General features: G+C 52.8%; 1 protein-coding gene across 1 annotated transcript in view; it reads right to left on the reverse strand.

Moving 5' to 3' along the window:
- The window catches only part of dlg5a (discs, large homolog 5a), a 54304-nt gene that overhangs the window by 1852 nt on the left and 32134 nt on the right, over window positions 1-20318 (reverse strand). The window contains 21 exon segments of the mRNA XM_084457864.1: window positions 1504-1613; window positions 1902-2029; window positions 2481-2624; window positions 3631-3827; window positions 4235-4405; window positions 6375-6523; window positions 7592-7775; window positions 7920-8093; window positions 8223-8356; window positions 10785-10947; window positions 12844-13012; window positions 13719-13808; window positions 14017-14132; window positions 14769-14913; window positions 15059-15179; window positions 15624-15837; window positions 15839-16689; window positions 16918-17010; window positions 19340-19443; window positions 19784-19959; window positions 20091-20218. Of these exon segments, the coding sequence (XP_084313990.1) occupies window positions 1504-1613; window positions 1902-2029; window positions 2481-2624; window positions 3631-3827; window positions 4235-4405; window positions 6375-6523; window positions 7592-7775; window positions 7920-8093; window positions 8223-8356; window positions 10785-10947; window positions 12844-13012; window positions 13719-13808; window positions 14017-14132; window positions 14769-14913; window positions 15059-15179; window positions 15624-15837; window positions 15839-16689; window positions 16918-17010; window positions 19340-19443; window positions 19784-19959; window positions 20091-20218 (3761 nt within the window).

Genomic DNA, 20318 nt, shown 5'->3' on the forward strand with positions numbered 1-20318 from the left:
CTCTTCCTCCCTTTAGCAAAGCTTTTCATCATAGGGGTGAAACACAATTGAATCTTCCCCTGCGAGAGGCCATTGACCACCAGAGGACAGGCCCCCGTGGGCAGTCCAGGGTGTGAGGACACAAGGATGCAGAGTCTATAGATTCTTCCAGTAAACTGACATATAACCTTACATTAAAAAGAGAGCATTTCCTTCTGTTTGTGATTGTGTGTGTGTGTGCGCCTGAGGGCGTGTGTGTTGGCAATGCTTTGACAGGCGCGCTGGTGGTGTGCTTAGTAGTGTGAAAACTTGGTTTTGATAGAATAATGTGCAGCTTGTAGATCGATCAAGTTATGAGGGTTAGGGTTATGAGTAGGGGTGTAAGAATGTATATAAATGATATGTATCAGAGATGAAAAACTATTGTTTTTGAGAAATACATTTGATTCTTTTATTTATTTTCTTTTACCTATATAAAGCGACTTTGAGTAGCCAGAAAACTGCTATACATATATGTATTATTATTATTAATATTATTATTATAGGACTGGCTGCAAATGAGCCACTATCACCTACAGTACTAACTCACATCCTCGTCTGTTCAAACAAAGCACTGAAAAAGACAAGAGAATGCAGATCAGTGCTGGTATGACTAGATCAATTATGTCCTGATATTAAAAGTTCGAAAAGTTACATTCCATTTTTTCCCATTATAATAGTTCATTACAAAATGGAACTATAGGGCAAACAACAGCATTGTTTTGGATTGTGTCTTTCAAATAAAATACTATTTTTTCAGTCATTCAAGTTTTGCTCCAAAAATATTGTTATAATATCGTATGGATATTGTGAATCCAATGTTGTGTATGGTATCGTGTGCTGAGTGGATCGTTACACCCCTGTTATGAGGAGTGGTCAGAAGGTGGAGTGGCATTGCTCCTGAGCCGTTCTGGAGGCAGTGCAGGTTCAGGTGCATCGGGGACCTCGGGGAGTGGAAGTCCCCATTTCATAGTGATGTTGTGCAGGACACAGCAGGCCAATATTATTTTGCACACCTTCGAGTGCATAGATTAATTAACATGCATAAAATACATGCATCAAGTAGATTTTAACAACCCATTCACATTTTTTATGAAGTAATATGAAGCTTAAACCTGCTAATTATCAATTAATTTAGCTAAGTGTTATATTTCTAATAATTTGTCATGTTTAAATGATGTGTTTCAAAGACATCTGCGTATTGTGAACTTAGAGCACAATGTGATTAAAATTATGATTTCTAATAATGGCAAGCACTATTGATGCGCATTGGGTATTTACACAAGCCCTACATGCAGTCAGAAGCAGGTTTTTGTTAGTAGTTACGAAAAGATCGGAGCTACTAAAATAATGATGAATGCCGAAATGCAGGTAAATTTCCCTCTGCTCAGAGTTTACTCGCAAATTCGTTCTGTTCACGTTTCATGAAAGAGACCCACAGAGAGCGTGGGGATTGTAGGTCTGTGCAAACATGGAGCTGCTTACTTGATCTGCTTGGCGTTTTTGTAGCGGATGAACACCACGATGGGGTAGATGTGAAGGCTGTGCAGCCTGTCGATGGCGTGGGGGGCGATGTCTAGCAGACAGTGACAGTCCTACCACAGGGAGATGACACCACAAATCAGCTCGCCACCACTCCTCCCGGAGCAACAAACGCATGCAGACAGAAAGGATCGATCCATTCCAGACAGATATAACATCAGCAGAGTTCAACACAATTATCAGCAGCCGGTAGGGACAGTTACCATTAGAAGAGGCACAAATGAGATCTCCTTCCCATCTATCATTACCTGACAAGGTGCCTTATCTTTGACCAACCGCACAATCAAAGTCAAACATCAATCTGATGTGGAAATTAGAAGCCTTCTGTTATCTTTAAGCACCTTCTCTGTGATCTCCTTGATAGAGGCCACCGTAGTCACGTCAAAATGGCCGCTTCTGCGTTTATAGTCGATGAAGAGGCAGTCTTTGACCCCCCGTTCGATCGCCTGCTGAGAAGCCTTCATCACCTCTGAGGAAGTCACAGTGTTAGGGGACAGAAACAAGACACTTTCATTGTCAGAACCATTGTTCATTACAGAAAATTGCCTCAAAGTGATTCACTGCATTAAGGCAGGGTTGCCAGTGGTGCCATTTAATCTGCCTCGCCTCCCCTCCATTCCCTCACCGATAAAACGAATAAAACACTAAAAACACTGATATTCCTGGACGCAGAGCGCAGTGCAATGGCTTACAAATCTCCAGTGTCATAGAGCTCTAACTTCACAGCTCCCTAAACTTTCTGAGGGAGAGCCACAGGCAACATCCGTGCAGAAAAATCCAGAATACGCTATTATGCATGCGGGCAAGGTGACCTGTGTCTACAAACCCAGCCTGGTGGGCTAAAAAACCTGGCTGAGTGGATTAGCCGTACTCAGCAGGACTACTGAGCGGCGGGGCCCACGGCCCTCGTCTGGACTCACCCAGTATGCATCTGCTGAACTTCCCGGGCGACTCCTTGACCAGCATGTCCTTGACGGGGTCCGTGAGCGGCCCGAGGATCAGGACGGGTCTGGGGGAGGCGCACTCCACCTTCTGGACCCGCTGATACGCCAGGCTCACGCAGTCTAAAACACACACACATCTCTATTCATGTCCGTACTGCATAAATATTGCTGTTGTTGCTGTTGTTGTTGGTGGTGTTATTGAATTGTTATTGTTGGTGGTGGTGGTGGTGTGTTGTTGTGTTGGTGTTGAAGGTGGTGGTGTTGGTGTTGTTGTTGGTGGTTGTGTTGGTGTTGTTGTTGGTGTTGTTGTTGGTGGTTGTGTTGGTGTTGTTGTAGGTGTTGTTGTTGGTGTTGTTACCGGTGTTGTTATTATTGTTGGTGGTTGTTGTTGGTGGTGTTGTTGCTGTTGTTGTTGGTGGTGTTGTTGTTGTTGATGGTGTTGTTGGTGGTGTTATCGGTGTTATTGTTGTTGTTGGTGGTGGTGCTGTTGGTGTTATTGGTGTTGTTGTTGTTGTTAGTGGTGTTGTTGGTGTTGTTGCTGGTGTTGTTGTTGGTGCTGTTATTGGTGGTGTTGCTGGTGTTGTTGTTGTTGGTGTTGTTATCGGTGTTGTTATTGTTGTTGTTGGTGGTGTTGGTGTTATTGGTGTTGTTGTTGTTAGTAGTGGTGTTGTTGGTGGTGTTGTTGTTGTTGGTGTTGTTGTTGGTGGTGTTATCGGTGTTGTTATTGTTGTTGTTGGTGGTGGTGGTGTTATTGTTGTTAGTGGTGTTGTTGTTGTTGTTGGTGGTGTTATTGTTGTTGGTGGTGGTGTTGGAGATGTTGTTGTTGGTGTTGTAGTTGGTGGTGGTGGTGTTGTTGTCATTGTTGTGATGGTGGTGTTGGGTGTTTTTAGTGGTGTTGTTGTTGGTGGTGGTGTTGGTGGTGTTATTGTTGTTGGTGTTGGAGATGTTGTTGTTGGTGGTGTTGTTGTCGTTGTTGTTGTGGTGGTGGTGTTGGGTGTTTTTAGTGGTGTTGTTGTTGGTGGTGTTGGTGGTGGTGTTAGTGGTGTTGCTGTTAGTGTTGTTGGTGTTGTTGTTGTTGATGTTGTTGTTGTTGTTGGTGGTGTTGTGCACGATTAGGTTCCCTCACCCTCCAGGAAAGGGATGGAGTCGGTGCTGATGGCGTCCAGAGCGACCAGCTCCTTGCCGTCCTTGGAGCTGCTGCGTTTGTGTTTGTGTTTCCTCCTGAAGAAGGAGCGCCGCGCTGCCGCTGACAGAGTCTTACTGGACACGCCATCTTCCTTCATCTCCGTCACGCTGTGTCTGCGGTAGAACTCCTGGTCCATCCTACACACACACACACACACACACACACACACACACACACACACACACACACACACACACACTACAGTCATTACATTAGTCATTTAGCAGGCACTTTTATCCAAAGCGACTTGCAATAAATGCATTTAAGAGCTCACAAGTGCATCTCCCTTCTAAACAAGTGACATGAACCTAATCTAGTGCTAAAGCCAAAGTGCAACACACACACACACACACACACACACACACACACACACACACACACACACACACACACACACACACACACACACAGAGCCGCTCCATAGAAATCGGTCGGTTTGGTTACAGCATAATACCGAGTTGTTAGTGGTTATATCTGAATGCGTGTCTGCATGTGGTATGTGTGTGTGTGTGTGTGTGTGTGTGTGTGTGCGCGTGTGACTCACATGTACTTGCTGGGGATCTGGCCTCTCTGGATCTGCTGGGCGCTCTCGTCCAGCTGCCAGGCCATCCAGGTGCCGAAGCTGCCGTTTGGTAGAGAGTCGTCCACGTACAGGATGTCGTCCTTCTTAAAACTCAGGCCCACCTCCGCCTCGGCCACCCGCTCATAAAGAGCTCTGGGGAGGGGTTAGTGAAGAGAAGAGTGAGAGGCAGCAGGAGAGATAGATGGAGAGATAAGGAGGAAAGACGTGTGAAGGAGGGGAGAGAGGGAGAGATGGGAGGGTAAGATACAGAGAGGACAACAGCAAAGGGAGAAGGGCATGGAGAGAGAGAAGGAACAAATTAGGAAAAAGGGATCAAGAGAGAGAGAGACAGAGAGAGACACAGAGAGAGAAAGAAAGAGAGCAAGAGAGAGAGAGACAGAGAGACGGAGAGAGAGAGACAGAGAGAGACACAGAGAGAGAGACAGAGAGCGCGCGCATGTGACTTAATCCATCTATAGTACAGCCCTGGCGCTGGCTTGGAGCCTTGTAGATCTCCCCTGGGCAGCATATCTGCGGCGGCCTGGTCGGCCATGTATATTTACTGCACATGACATCACAGACCCCGGCCTATATGACAAGTGACTGCGGCAGCTGCTGGCCACAGTGCGCAGAGTCAGAGCTACCACAACAAACGGGCTTATTTTAGACCTGCACACTCGCCTCCGCTCATAAGGCCCTGCCTAGTACGCCGTCTACGGCCCAGCCCAGCCCTCCTCGCCTCCTTGACTCCAGACTGCGCTGAACGGAGGGGGGGGGGGGGGGGGGGGGGGGTAGAGAGTCTACTGAGCAGATGAAGCTGGGCTTCATTAAGATGGTGCCTGTCTTACAATCAAGCTGCTGTCTCCTCATCTATCTATGACATACATACATAATTGCTTAGATTAAAAGATTCCTCAGTGTCATCTCCACGGAACGCTCCGGTAGCGCGGCTATATTTGGACTTGGGAGGATGTGTGGATAGACTGTAGTGACAGCTTGGGGGAAATCACACGGCCCTTTTATGGAGCTGTCAGACACCGTAGGACACATTTCTCGGTATGTGTGTGTATGTGTGTTGTTCTTAGTTGTTTGGGTCAGTTGTTTCCTCTCACCCCAGGCTCAGGGCTGAGGGGCTATCCTTTTACCACCCCGAGCCTGGGTGAGGGGCTATCCTTTTACCACCCCGAGCCTGGGTGAGGGGTCACCCGGGCTATATATCCGGGCACACCTCCAGGAGGCAAGTCACCGTTTCGTCATCCACAACAGTCAGGCCACGCATTCCGTTGGGTGCCCGATATATCGACAGTCCTGGAACACGTGGTCTGCGGTTTGTTCCTCGGCGCCACACTCGCACGCCATACGGGATGCCAAGCCCCATCTGTGCATTGATGAACGGAAGCATCCGACGCCGGTCCAGAGACGATTAAGCCTCACCCACACCGGTCTGGATAAGTCCATCCCGGCGGGGGGAAGGACTGACGGCTGGGTGAAATCACAATCTGGAGGTGTTTGCCTCCCACTCTGCACGTCATGTGTAGTCCACACATCCGGCCTTGCTGACGGTAAGATCTCTGCATTGCTGTCGTGGAGCAGGTGGTTAAGCTCCACAGCCCGGCAAGCGAGACATACAGTACTGTGGGTCCTGTGCGGCGGAGGCCAGCGGACTGGATGCCTGCAAGGATGGGAAGGTTGTCCACAGGAGTGGGACGCAGCCATCCCGTCACGATGCGCAAGGCTTCGTTGATAGGCGGGTCGATGAGGCGGATGGATGAGGCGGGTGTGAGCGCTGCGACACCACACCGGTGTGCAATATCCACTGGTGGAGTAGACCAGGGCTAGGGTTTTTGCGCCGGCGCCCCAGCCTGATCGGACCAGTCGCCTCATCAACGCCACACGAGCTGTTAACTTCTTGCATAGTGACTCGAGGTGTCGGTGGAACGTGAGTGACTTGTCCAAAGTCACGCCGAGATAGGTTGGTTCGGCGCAGCATGGCAGGAGGGTTCCATCGATGTACACTCCTCACGTTTGGCTTCCTTGTTGTTAAGATGGAAGGCCGCCGACACAGTCTTTGCCTCTTTGCCTGTGTGTGCGTGTGTGTGTGTGTGATTGTAGCTCTGCGTACCTGATATAGAAGCCGTCTCCCGGGGAGTCTTTGAGCATGTTGAAGTCGTCTGGGCGATGCTGGACCCTGAGTGTGACCGTCTCCGAAGGCTTCAGCATCTCCACATACACCTCCTCCGCCGTTCTGCCCCTCATACTGACTGAGTTATACTGACAGAGGGAGGGAGAGGGACAGAGAGAGAGGGAGAGAGAAAGGGAGGGACAGAGAGAGAGGGAGAGAGAGAAAGGGAGAGAGGGAGGGAGAGAGAGAGAGAGAGAGAGAGAGAGAGGGAGGGAGGGAGAGGGAGGGATGGAGGGAGAGAGAGGGAGAGAGAGAAAGAGAGAGAGGGAGGGAGGGAGAGAGAGGGAGAGAGAGAGAAAGAGAGAGAGGGATGGAGGGAGAGAGAGAGAGAAAGAGAGAGGGAGGGAGGGAGAGAGAGGGAGAGAGAGAGAAAGAGAGAGAGGGAGGGAGGGAGAGAGAGGGAGGGAGGGATAGAGAGGGAGAGAGAGAGAAAGAGAGATTGATTGTATTCATTCGAGGTTGGAGGTGAGGTGTGGTGAGCTCTGGTATCGTCTGGTCCCTAGAGACTGAGGTACATTTTCTCTGGGGCTCTCAGCTATATTAAGTGTCCTGATATTGATCTGTTCTGGGGGAGACTGGGTGGCCTGGGGGATGGTGGGGGCCGCTAGGCACAAAGGCAGACAGCCACAGATCGGAGCAATCAATGAAGAACAAGAGCCGGGAGGGGCACTGTGGGGAGGGAGGCGTTCGGAATAACAATGACTTCGGACTCCAAAGGGCTGAAAACGCCACATGCACAACCATGCCTTGGGGCAGCCGTTCACTCTGGTTCTGTGGGATAGCCATAAAGGGCTGGGTCAAGTAAAGGTGGTGTATGTGTGTGTGTATGTGTGTGTATTTGGTGTGTTTGTGTGTGTGTGTGTGTGTGTGTGTGTGTGTGTGTGTGTGTGTGCGTGTGTGTATTTGGTGAGTGTGTGTATGTGCATTTGGTGTGTGTGCGTGTACGTGCATGTGTGTGTGAATGTCTGTGTACATTTGGTGTGTCTGTTTGGTATGTGTGTGTGTGTGTGTGTGTTTGGTGTGTATGTTTGGTGTGTGTGTGTGTGTATTTGGTGTGTGTGTGTGTGTGTGTTTATATTTGGTGTGTGTGCGTGTCTATATTTGGTATGTGTTTGGTGTGTGTGTGTGTTTGGTGTGTGTGTTTGTAGTGTCCACACCTCCAGTATGAGGTCTCCGGGCAGCAGTCCGCCGGCGCCCCCTGCTGGGCTGTCCTCCTCCAGGGCGCGGATGTAGACGCCCCGCAGGTTCCCTCCGCACAGCGTGACCCCCACCTCTGCCCCCGCCCGCCACACCGTCACCAGCCGCGGCTCCGCCACCCTCCTGCTGCCCTCCGACACCATCCTGGGGGCACAAAACACATCAGGGAGCACACGGGGTGTGTGTGTGAGTGTGTGTGTGTGTGCGTTTGTGCGCACATGTGTGTGAGTAGGATAGAAATTAAAGGCAGTGAGTGTGTGTGTGTGTGTGTGTGTTTGTGCGTCTCACCTGGCGAGGCTGTTGGGGCTGGTGGTGGGCGTGGTCTGCTTGGAGGGGGGGGTGAGTGTGCCCTCGTCCTGCTCGCTGAGCGTGTTGATGTTGGCGTGACCGTCGGGCGTGGCGGCTCCGCCCTGGGGGGTGGAGGAGGAGGGCTGGGCACCGCTGACCGGCTCCAGACGAGAGCTGCTCCAGCGCGCAGAGAGAGAGAGAGAGAGAGAGAGAGAGAGAGAGAGAGAGAAAGGGGGGGGGTGAACACCAAGGACAGGACGGAGGACTGGAGGTCTGGTTTGGAGACGCGGCGGTCGGTCCTACCTGGAGCGGGAGTGGTGTCCCAGCTGGTACATGTGGGGGTTGTACTGGGCCATGATGCTGACCGTGTCGCAGTGCTGACCGATGATGAGGCGCGCCTGCTGCTCGGTGGCGTTGCGCAGGTTGATGCCGTTGTACTGGGGGGAGGAGGGGAGGGGAGGGGGAGGGGGAGGGGGGTTTAGCCCAACGTGGGACAGGTTTATTATTCTCCTAGTGTAGTTTTAATGGAATAAATACAGTACTGGGAAAAAAGTTCTCAGATGAAGAGGGGGTGAAAAGGTTCGGTGTGTTGAGGGACAGATGTCAGTGTATGGTGGCCATCTTTAACTGTTGTACTTTTTATTGTGAGACAGGAAAAAGTGGACCATCTATTTAGCCTGGTAATCCATCCCTGAACCGCCCTGCCCATTACCATCACTACCATCACCACCACCATCACTACCATCACCACCATCACTGCCTACCATCACCACCATCACCAACATCACCACCATCACCACCATCACTACCATTACTACCATCACCACCATCACTACCACTACCATCACCACCACCATCACTACCATCACCACCATCACTACCTACCATCACCACCATCACTACCCTCACTACCCTCACCACTACCATCACTACCATCACCACCATCACCACCACCACTACAATCACTACCATCACCACCACCATCACCACCACCACAACCATCACTACCATCACCACCCACACTACCATCACCACTATCGCTACCATCACTACCATCATCACCATCACTACCACCATCATTACCATCACCACCGTCATTACCATCACCACCATCACCACCATCACCACAACCATCACTACCACCATCACCATCACTACCATCACCATCACTACCACCATCCCCACCATCACTACCACCACCACCACTACCATCACCACCACCACCATCACTACCCTCACTACCCTCACCACTACCATCACTACCATCACCACCATCACCACCATCACTACCATTACCACCATCACCACCATCACCACCATCACCACCATCACCACCACCATCACTACCACCATCACCACCACCATCACTACCATCACCACCATCACTACCACCATCACCACCACCATCACTACCATCACTACCATCACTACCATCACCACCATCACTACCATCACCACCATCACTACAATTGCCACCATCACTACCATCACCACCACCATCACTACCATCACCACCATCACTATGATCACCACCATCACCACCATCACCATCACCACCATCACTACCATCACCGCCATCACTACCCTCACCACTACCATCACTACCATCACTATGATCACCACCATCACCACCATCACCATCACTACCTTCACCACCATCACTACCATCACCACCATCACCATCATCACTACCATCACCACCATCACCACCATCACTATCCTCACCACTACCATCACTACCATCACTATGATCACCACCATCACCACCATCACCACCATCACCACCACCATCACTACCATCACCACCATCATCACCACCATCACCACCATCACTACCATCACTACCATCATTACCATCACTACCATCACCACCATCACTACCATCACCACCATCACCACCACCATCACCACCATCACTACCATCACCACCATCATCACTACCATCACCACCATCACTACCATCACTACCATCATCACCATCACTACCATCACCACCATCACTACCCTCACCACTACCATCACTACCATCACCACCATCACCATCACTACCATCACCACCATCACCACCACCATCACCACCATCACTACCATCACCACCATCATCACTACCATCACCACCATCACTACCATCACTACCATCACTACCATCATCACCATCACTACCATCACCACCATCACCACTACCATCACTACCATCACGACCATCACCACCATCACTACAATCACTACAATCACCACCATCACCACCACCATCACCACCATCACCACCATCACTACCATCACCACTACCATCACTACGATCACCACCATCACTACCATCACTACCATCACCACCACCATCACTACCATCACCACCACCATCACCACCATCACTACCACCATCACTACCATCACCACCACCATCACCACCATCACTACCATCACTACCAACACCACCATCACTACCAACACCACCATCACTACCATCACCACCATCACTACCATCACCATCATTACCACCATCACCACCATCACTACCATCACCATCATCACTACCATCACCACCATCACCACCATCACTACCATCACCATCATCACTACCATCACCATCATCACTACCATCACTACCATCACCACCATCACTACCATCACCATCATCACTACCATCACCACCATCACCACCATCACTACCATCACCACTACCATCACTACCATCACCATCATCACTACCATCACCACCATCACCACCATCACTACCATCACCACTACCATCACTACTCTCCAAGGATTCAGAAGAACGGAGTGAACAACACTGCACCGGAGGAAGGCTACCATCTAATGACTAGAAATGACAACAAACAAACAAACAAACAAAGGAAGTAGTACCTCCAACAGCTGGTCGCCGTACTCCAGCCCAGCCTGGTGAGCGATGCTGCCCCCCGTAACCTTGGAGACAAAGATCCCGCTGTTCTCCCCGCCCACTATGGAGATTCCCAGAGGCTCCGCCCCTTTGTGTATGGTCACGTTACGGGGCTCCTCCAGGTACGGCCTGGCAAGAGAGAGAGAGAGAGAGGGAGAGAGAGGGAGAGAGAGGGCAGAGGGAGAGAAAGGTAGGTAGAGAGAGAAGATGGCAGAGGGAGAGAGGAAGAGAGAGAGGGAGGGAGGATGAGGGAGAGAGAGAGAGAGAGGGGGAGGGAGGGAGAGAGGGAGGGAGGGAGAGAAAGGGAGGAAGAGAGAGGAAGGAGAGAGAGAGAGAGAGGGAGGGAGAGAGAGAGAGAGAGGGAGGGAGGGAGGGAGAAAGAGGGAGGCAGAGAGAGGGAGAGAGAGAGGGGATAGGCAGAGAGGGAGGGATGACAAGGAAAGAGATGTTATTCCAGAAGAGAGGGATGGGAGACTAGTTGAAGGGGTTCTGGAGGTGTCCGGCTCTGGCCGTAGGCCAGTGGGGAGCCACACACCGCGCTCAGCTCTGCTTCCAGACGAGCATCACTATGGTCAAGTGCTGGACAGGAATATAAAGTCGGCACACTCCCAGGTTGCTTCAGCACTCTTTATGACAGCGGGAGAGCGTCTTCTTATTGGGCGAGACTACACAGACACGGAGGCGTCGGCTGCGTCTTCATGCGGGTGAAATGCATTTATGAAAGAGCACCTTCTACATAAATATACAACGCAAGACGACCCAGGAGGTTGAGCTCCAACGTCACATGGTGTCTGGTGAGGTGGCGCCACATTTACAATGCGTTAGAAGCCAGACAGGCGGGCGACCAACCAGACAGGCTACAAGCCCGGGGTTAACGTCACGCGTACGGTGTGCAAAGGTGACATACTGTAGCTAAGACCAAGACACACACGGCGGAACGCCATGCCATTTTCGAAGGCCCGTGAGGGGAAGGGGGGGGGGGCAACATGCAACGTCCGAGTGAGATTCGGAAGTGGTCCGGTGTGCGAGAGAGCCACGCCGATTCCCCGCGTCGACCCAGAATACAGGCTTCCAACAGAACCACACACTCTGAGGCCACAGAGAACGGGGAAGTCGACTGGATCTCTGGATCTACTGAGCGGGGAACCGTTCACCTGTAAATCCGGCGGGGGGCGTCCGCAAGCAACGACAACCGCTCAACGTCCCTCACGTACTAGAGGGCGGGGGAAGCGGGTCTAGTCGATGTGTTTCTAGTCAGGAGCAGCGGTAGTAGCGGAGGGAGCGGCAGAACTGCGGGTGAAGTGAGCCCTGGACCGGCTGGTGGCCTGGCTCTAGTCGGGCGGGACCAACCTGAGGCTGCTGAGAGAGCAGAACCTTGGCCTAGCCGCCGGAGGGAGCCTCAGAAAGGACCTGTTACGGTGCAGGGGTCTGCTGGGAGGGTTCCCACAGCAGCAGGAGGAGGAGGAGGAACGCAGGGAGGAGGTGAAGGGAAGGGAGACAGGAAGAGAAAACAGACAGTGTAGTAGGAGACGACAGCACGAGAACAGGAGAACAGGAAGAGAGATCCAGAGCCTAACCGGGTCTGATGGCGGGAAGAGCTCACAGGAGATATATACGGGGGAGGCCAGACGGACTGCACCACCCTTTATTGTCTTACAAATACACGACGCGACGAACGATAAGTCTACATAACAGCCCTGGGCGCCGGGGGCATCTCAGTTAGTCACACCCTGACTCCTTGAGCGGAGAGGCAGTTAAAGAGCTCCTTACAAATGCGAGCGAGATTACACGCCCTCGCCAAGATGGACCTGTTGCTTGGCGGGCCTGTTGCTTGGCAACCCCGCTGGAAGTGGGCTAGACGCCCAGAGGAGGATGATCTCATACCTGCCCGTCTCTATGATAAATGGAACTCGCCGATCCAAGACACAATATTCAATTTGAATGATTCATTCAAATCGAATTCATCCTCTAATTTGTATGTGTTTATCCCCTGATGTAATGGCGTTTATACGACACGCCGTGTACCTGTCTTTCCGGCGCTCGCCCATTGGCACGGGGCTGACGGATATCCTGGGCAGGGTGGAGATGGAGCCCTGTGATTGGCTGCTGGCGAAGGAGGACGTCTCCAGGTTGAGCGGCGACTGTGGCGGCGTGATGAGGCTGGGGCTGCTGCACTCCGACTGGGAGAGAGAGCCTGGAGGAGAGAGAGCGGGACTGGGTGAGAGTTAGTGTGTGTGTGTGCGCGTGTCATCGCTCCCAGTCTTAAGCGAGACCCACGGACCCTGAAACTAGTTACACGCCCTACGGTCCTCAGTGGGAGGCGCCGTGACGGATGATCAATAAGGTTAACCAAGTGTTTCCCTACGCCGGTATCTCTACTGATCCCCCAGCTGTGACTTTTCAATCAATAACCGTCAACTGTTTAACACAAATGGAACAAACATTCCCCCAAAACAGACTGATAAGCAATTCTAATAACTGGCATGGGGAGACCAGCTTCCGTGAGGCCTGGGGGGGTGGGGTTGGGGTTGGGGTTAGGGTTGGGGTTGGGGGGAACGAGAGGCATCGCCATCCTGATCATGTCAGCTCTCATTCAGTTTCTCTCCGCAGATCAGTCTGGCCACGATCCAATGGGAATGAGCTCCACCAGGCAGACATTTGCAGGGCCGATCACAACCGTTGATCTAATAAGGGGCGGGTTTGATAGGATGATAGGACCGCTAACCCACATTTCCTTGCTCTGACTGGTTATACAGTAGGTCTCTCCGATTGTGTCCAGAGGCATGTTGGTCTGTAACCGCTGATAACGGCTCTTGGAAACCGGAAATCAACTCAGCAGCTGCAGACCCTTCGAATGTTCGTAGTGAGCTCCGCCCCCCAGCCCTGCGCATGCCTCGTACCTCGGTCAGAGCCCAGCATGGAGCGCGGGTAGCGGGGAGTGGAGGGGATCTTGATCCTCTCTGCGCGGTACTGGGCGTTACCGGAGGAACCTGTCGCCACAGAGAGGAGAAGGGTTAGTGCTGGTGGTGATGGCATGTCGCGTGTGTGTGCGTGTGTGCGAGAGTGTATTTGTGTGTGTGTGTGTGGGTGTGTGTGTGTGTGTGTGAGAGAGTGTGTGTGTGTATGTGTGTGTGTATGTGCGTATATGTATGTGTATGTGTGTGTGTGTGTATGTGTGTGTATGCGTGTGTGTCTCACCAAGGCGTGTGCTGGAGGGTAGTGAGTTGGTTCCGTGGCTGCGGCTGCTGCGTGAGGAAGAAGATGACTCACGCTTCTGGCTCAGGTCCAGACTCAGACGGCCCTGGTGCTGAGGACTACAAGAACACACACTCAGGACACACTCTCTCAGGACACACACATTCAGGACACACACACTCAGGACACACACACACTCAGGACACACTCTCTCAGGACACACACATTCAGGACACACTCTCTCAGGACACACACATTCAGGACACACACACTCAGGACACACACACTCAGGACACACACACACTCAGGACACACACACTCAGGACACACACACACACTCAGGACACACACACACACTCAGGACACACACACACTCAGGACACACACACTCAGGACACACACACACTCAGGACACACACACACACTCAGGACACACACACACACTCAGGACACACACACACACTCAGGACACACACACACACTCAGGACACACACACACACTCAGGACACACACACACACTCAGGACACACACACTCAGGACACACACTCAGGACACACACTCAGGACACACACTCAGGACACACACTCAGGACACACACTCTCAAGACACACACGCAGGCAGCAACTGCCCACGCACACACCAACTCTCATTCAACGCTACCGATGCAATCAACCCAAATGGATCTGTCTGCCCCCCCTAACCAATCACACGCCGCCTGTAGATCAGACGTGTCTGATCAGGAAGTGCTCCCACCTGGTGTGCGTGTGCTGGTGGCAGATCTGGGAGGCGACGGAGGGGCAGTTGCTGGTGTGAACCCTGTGACTCCGAACCGTGTACACCGGGTTCCTCATCACCGCGGTGACCGCCGGGCACGGGGCCAGCCCCCGGTGGGCCGAGTCTGACACACGCACACACACACGCGCACACACACACATTAACGGAAGGGTTCCCTGATGTATGGGTGCGTCACTTGCCTCCAGACGGTGTCCCACAGTTGTGTGTGTGTGTATGCGTGTGTGTGTATGAGGGGGGGGGCGGCTCACTGGGAGGCATGACGCCGTTGTAGACGGTAGGGACGAAGCCAACGCTGTGCCTGTGGGAGCGGTTGGGGGAGGAGCGGAGCATGTCCCTGGGCTCCGGCGAGTGATCGTCATTGGAGGAGCTCTGAGGATTGACAGATCACAGACACGCCTTGTGTTACTCCTGCCGGCAACAAGGGGGCAAAAACAAACATTTCCAACAGAGCGCTTTCGCTAAATACAAAACGCCACGCGACAGAAACGACGGCCCAAAATGTTTTGCGAGCCGATTAAGCTCCGTGAGACGGGGAGAGGAGACAGGGGGCTGTGACTCTGCGTTCCGGCCGCTGGGTTCCTTCCAGAAGCATCCATCACCCAGTGAGAGGCCGGCCGGGGGCAGAGCCCAGACGGTGCTGTAAATCTGCGCACAAAATGGCCGTCGTGTTTCTCCGACAGGCTCGGGAGACTGCGGCGCTGCCTGATCGAATATATCCTCTAAGCTCTGGGTTCAGAAATCACTGAGGCGATACCACTGGGTTTATTACCGGCCGTGTGTTTAGGGGCGGGAGATGGGAGGACGCCGGCTCACCTGGAAGGTGGGGAGGGGGATCGACTGGGGAGTCATCCTGCGTCGGAGGGCGGGGGCGGATTTGGGGCGCGGCCTCTTCACCTCCGGCTCCTCCCCTCCTCCTCTGGTCCGGCCGATGTCTTCGTCGCACGACTTCCTGGACGTCAGGACCTTCCCGTCCAGGAAGTAGTGGTTCCCGTTCCTGTCACGGTCGCACCGCTCGCGACCCCCCCCCCCCCGCCGCCGAGGAGGCGCCGGCCTCCCCCCTGCCGTTGCCGTCGGAGGTGACGGTGCAGTCGGAGGCGGAGCTGCTCTGCTGCTTGTGTTTGAATTTGAACGAATCGCTGCGGGTGGGCGGGGTCGGAGGGGTGGGCGTGGACGAGGAGGAGAGAGAATCCGTCTTCGAGGGCTGGGGGGAGTGGCCCGGCGCCATCTGATTCGACGAGAGGTACTCCATCTTGGACAAGGGCGTTTCGGGGCGCTTGAACGTGTCGGCGTCGAAGATGGACTTCCTCTGCTTGGGCGGCTTGAAGATGGAGAGCTGGGCGGCCGCCAGGGCGGGGCTGGCGTTGACTTCCGCTGCCACGGACATCCCTCCCGCCATCATCTTGGGCCAGGTGCCCCCGCTGTGCTTCTTCTCCTGGGCACTCTCCGCCGCCACGCAGTCGGACGGGGAGGCGGGGTCGTAGGTCACGGGGGGCGGGGGCGGGGCAGGCTTGGCGTACGAGCAGCACTCCTGGAAGGCGCTGGGGCCGTAGCGTCCTGGGGGGCCCAGGTCCGAGCCGGGTCGGAGGCTGGTGGCGTGGAGCGAGACCGCGGAGAACGGTGGCTTCCTTGCGCCTTCTCCGTACATCCCCGCCTCCTCCGGCTCCGCCCTGGCCTTCCTCCTCTCCCCGGGCATGCCGCCGCCCCCGCCGCCCCCCACTCCATCGGGGCAGTAGATGTCCGTCTGCGTGGAGCTGTTGTGTCGGAGGTTGCGGCTGTTGCGGGAGTGGACCTCGGACGGCGCGGTGCGGCCGCTGGACTTCTCAGACGAGTCCCTCAGGCTCTCGAAGAGGTTCTGACCCGACGTGCTGTGAGGGAAGAACTGGAGAGAGAGAGAGAGAGAGAGAGAGAGGGAGAGGGAGAGAGACAGTGAGAAGCCAAGGCTGGAGCAGAACACCTCAATAGACATTTCCTCTTCCTCGACTTGCAGTCAATTTCAGAAAGAGTGTCACATAATGGCATGTTGACTTGGAGGCCCCTGGTCAGGGACTGGGTGGGGACTGTGATCTGGGACTGAGGAGCCCGGATGGAGGGGGAGGCTGATGTTCACCTTCATGAGGGACAGGCTGAGAGAGTCCCGGCTGTTCCTCAGCAGAGACTCGCACTCCGTCACCGATTTATTATCCAGCGCTATGCCGTTGATCTGGGGAGGAGGGAGGGAAGGAGAGAGAGAGAGAGAGAGAGAGAGAAAGGAATGAGGACAGATTCCTGATTTGCAGGTTGAACTTTCAAGTGAGATAACACGCTGGTTTCCATCTCTGGAGACTGGGGTCAGAAGTCGTCGTCAGCAGAGGCACACTAATGTGAATCCAGGCTGGCGTCCCGCAATGAGGCGGCCTCGCCCTCCCCGACCCCCATGTCTCCATGACAATAGGCTCGCCAGACTTCCAGAGGTGCTGCGGGAGGTATGAGGAGCGGGGGGAGGTAGGAGGAGCGGGGGGAGGTAGGAGGAGCGGGGGGAGGTAGGAGGAGCGGGGGGAGGTAGGAGGAGCGGGGGGAGGTAGGAGGAGCGGGGAGAGGTAGGAGGAGCGGGGGGAGGTAGGAGGAGCGGGGGGGGGGAGGTATGAGGAGCGGGGGGGGAGGTATGAGGTGCGGGGGGAGGTAGTAGGAGCGGGGGGGGGGAGGGTATGAGGAGCGGGGGGAGGTAGTAGGAGCGGGGGGGGGGGAGGGTATGAGGAGCGGGGGGAAAGTAGCTCATAATATTCAAGTCTGAATCTTGCAGAAAAAAGTGGCCAGATGGGTCTTAGACAGAACCATTATCTCCGCGGCATTTTAGTCGGATCCATTCCAGCTCTGAGCCACTGACTTCCAACACGGGGTATTAGGAGCGCGGCTATGCATTTTTAATTGTGAATTTGGCTCTTTGGATCCAGTCCTTGTTTTTGCAAGCATAATCAAGCATCTGATATTCTGTCTCTCGACCCGATTCGGTTACGTGATTAAAAACCACAAGGGCACGATATAAGACACTCGGGTGATTAAGATCTCCAATGTGTCTGTCGTTAGCATGGCTAAATAAACGCCATCGCCAGGCATATCGGTTGGCCTGGCTAGCTGGCAGCCTCCGCTGTTGAAGGTGAACGGGTAGTTACTTAAGCCCTGACGTTTTATTAAGCAGGAGGATTAAGATCTCTGCTGGTGTTGGCAGGTGGCAATAGGAGCCATGGTCGCCCTTCTGAAGAAGACAAACACGTGGTTCCATTTCTGACACCTTCTCCTGCCCCCTATGGCTTTGGTGACCTTGTGCGTGTTATCTGAGGGCTTTCTACGCTCCAGTGAGGGATCAAGTCAAGTCTAGTCAAGTCAAGTAACACTTGATTGTCTTTACAGAGATTTAGCTTGGGCTACCTGCCCGCGCTGCCAGCCAAACATTTAACACCAAAACAGACAGAGACATACAATAAATAAAAAGTGTATAATACAGCAGCAGGAATAAGTACAATCATATGAACAGTGTAGTTATTTCACTTCGTTCAGAAGTTTTATGGACAGGGGAACGAAGGATTTTTTGAATCTGTTCAAATTACGATGGCCCATAGAAACTCTGTGCCTCCTTCCCAGGGGAAGCAGCTGGAGGTCATGGTAAAGGACATGGGTCGGGTCGGTAACAATGCTATCTGCTAGTTTCAGACTGGTCAAAAATGGCCTGCAGGGTGGGCTGTCCGCTGCCATGATCTTAAAGGCAACCTCCCTCAGTCTGAGTAGTTTAGACTTAAGTTGGACACTTAGGTTCCCAAACCAGGCTTTAATGCCGTACCTAATAAGACTTTCGAACACCGCTTTGTAAAAAATTAACATGAATTTCCTGTCAACACCATGTAATCTGAGCCGGCGCAAGAAGTGCAGCCGTTGCTGTAATCTAGGACAGAGGTTGTCTACATGGGTCCTCCAGGAGAGTTGGTCATCGATATGAACCCAAAGGTATTTGTAGGAGACCTGTGCGATGTTTACGCCATGGATAACTACAGGGCCTATACCTCCTATCTTCTTTGGGTCAAATACCATCTCCTCTGTTTTCTTGGTATTAACAAAAAGATGGTTTGAGTCACACCATTTTACAAAGGTTTCTATCTCAGAAAAATAATCAGACAAATCGTCCCCCTCTTTCATTAAAGCTAAGATGGCTGTCATCAGATAATTTAATGATATAATTATTGGGATGGCAACTCCTACACTCATTAGTGTACAAAGTAAAAAGAACAGGTGAGCTAACACACCCCTGGGGGGCACCAGTGCTCAGGGTTCTGGCCCGAGAAAGAGTACCATTCACACTGACCCACTGTTTCCCATTGTTTAAGAACGAGTGGTACCATCTAATGATTTGAGGGTGGACATTTAAATCAATTAGCTTCCTAATCAGGAGATGTGGCTGGATCGTATTAAATGCTGAGCTAGATATATGTATAGATAGCTCTGGTTAGTCTCCCAGGAGGAGTTGGAGGAGGAGGAAGAGGAAGGTTGTGGTGACTCACAGCTATCAGTCTGTCTCCTATGGTCAGAGAGCCCTCCCTCGCGGCAGGACTTCCCTGGACGATGGCCGTCACATACAAGCCGCTCTCCAGACCTATACCACAGTCTGAAACACAGCAGGGAAACAACGGGTTAGCATCTGCTCTCCAGCCAGTCTGGAAGACAGCAGTGACATAGCAGGTTAGCGTTCGAACGGACGAGCAGCACGGAGGGGCAATGCAGAGTCTCGCTAAAACAATAAAGATGTATAATCGGACATTTGAATATGAAAGGGGTTGCATTAATCACATTTGAATATGAAAGGGGTTGCATTAATCACATTTGAACTCAAGCAAATCCAGCCGGCAAGAAAGAGATGCAGACAGAGAGGAGAAAAGCGATTGATCAATGTCCATGCGTGAAAACCATCAATCCACCAGGGCTAATCTTGTAGACGAGGCCCGTACCTTTATGTCCGATGAGATTGATGTGGACGGGAGTGACTAGCCTCCCGCCCAGGGACTTCCTCCTGCGGACCACCATATTGATCAGCCCGCCCCCGTTCAACACCGCCTTCACCACCTGCTTCCTGTCCTTATTGGTCAGGTCCACGTCATTGATCTTCAGCAGCCAATCATTCACTCTGGAACACGATGGGGGGGAGGGGGGGTGGGGGTGGTGATGAGGCATGGACTCAACTCGCGTGAGTGAATCCAGGGATCTGTTCTGTCCCGCGTTAAGGTATGGCTTGCGGCTTAGTAGTGGGGAAATTACCTTAACCTTCCATCTGCAACACTTCCTTTGTCCACCCTCGTCACAAATATCCCACAATCCCCTGGTAAATAGGGGTCGTTTACCCCCTCTGCGATGTCGAACCCCAGTGCCTTCAAATCCATGTCGTCCTGCCGGGGAGGAACAGAACACAACAGATATGTTAGCACTTTTTTTTCCCCGTTCGATCGCTCAAGGTGAGCTGATTCAGTGACTCAGTTCAGTTTGAGT

This window comes from Borostomias antarcticus (genome assembly GCF_949987555.1).
Source record: "Borostomias antarcticus genome assembly, chromosome: 2".
NCBI lineage: Eukaryota > Metazoa > Chordata > Actinopteri > Stomiiformes > Stomiidae > Borostomias > Borostomias antarcticus.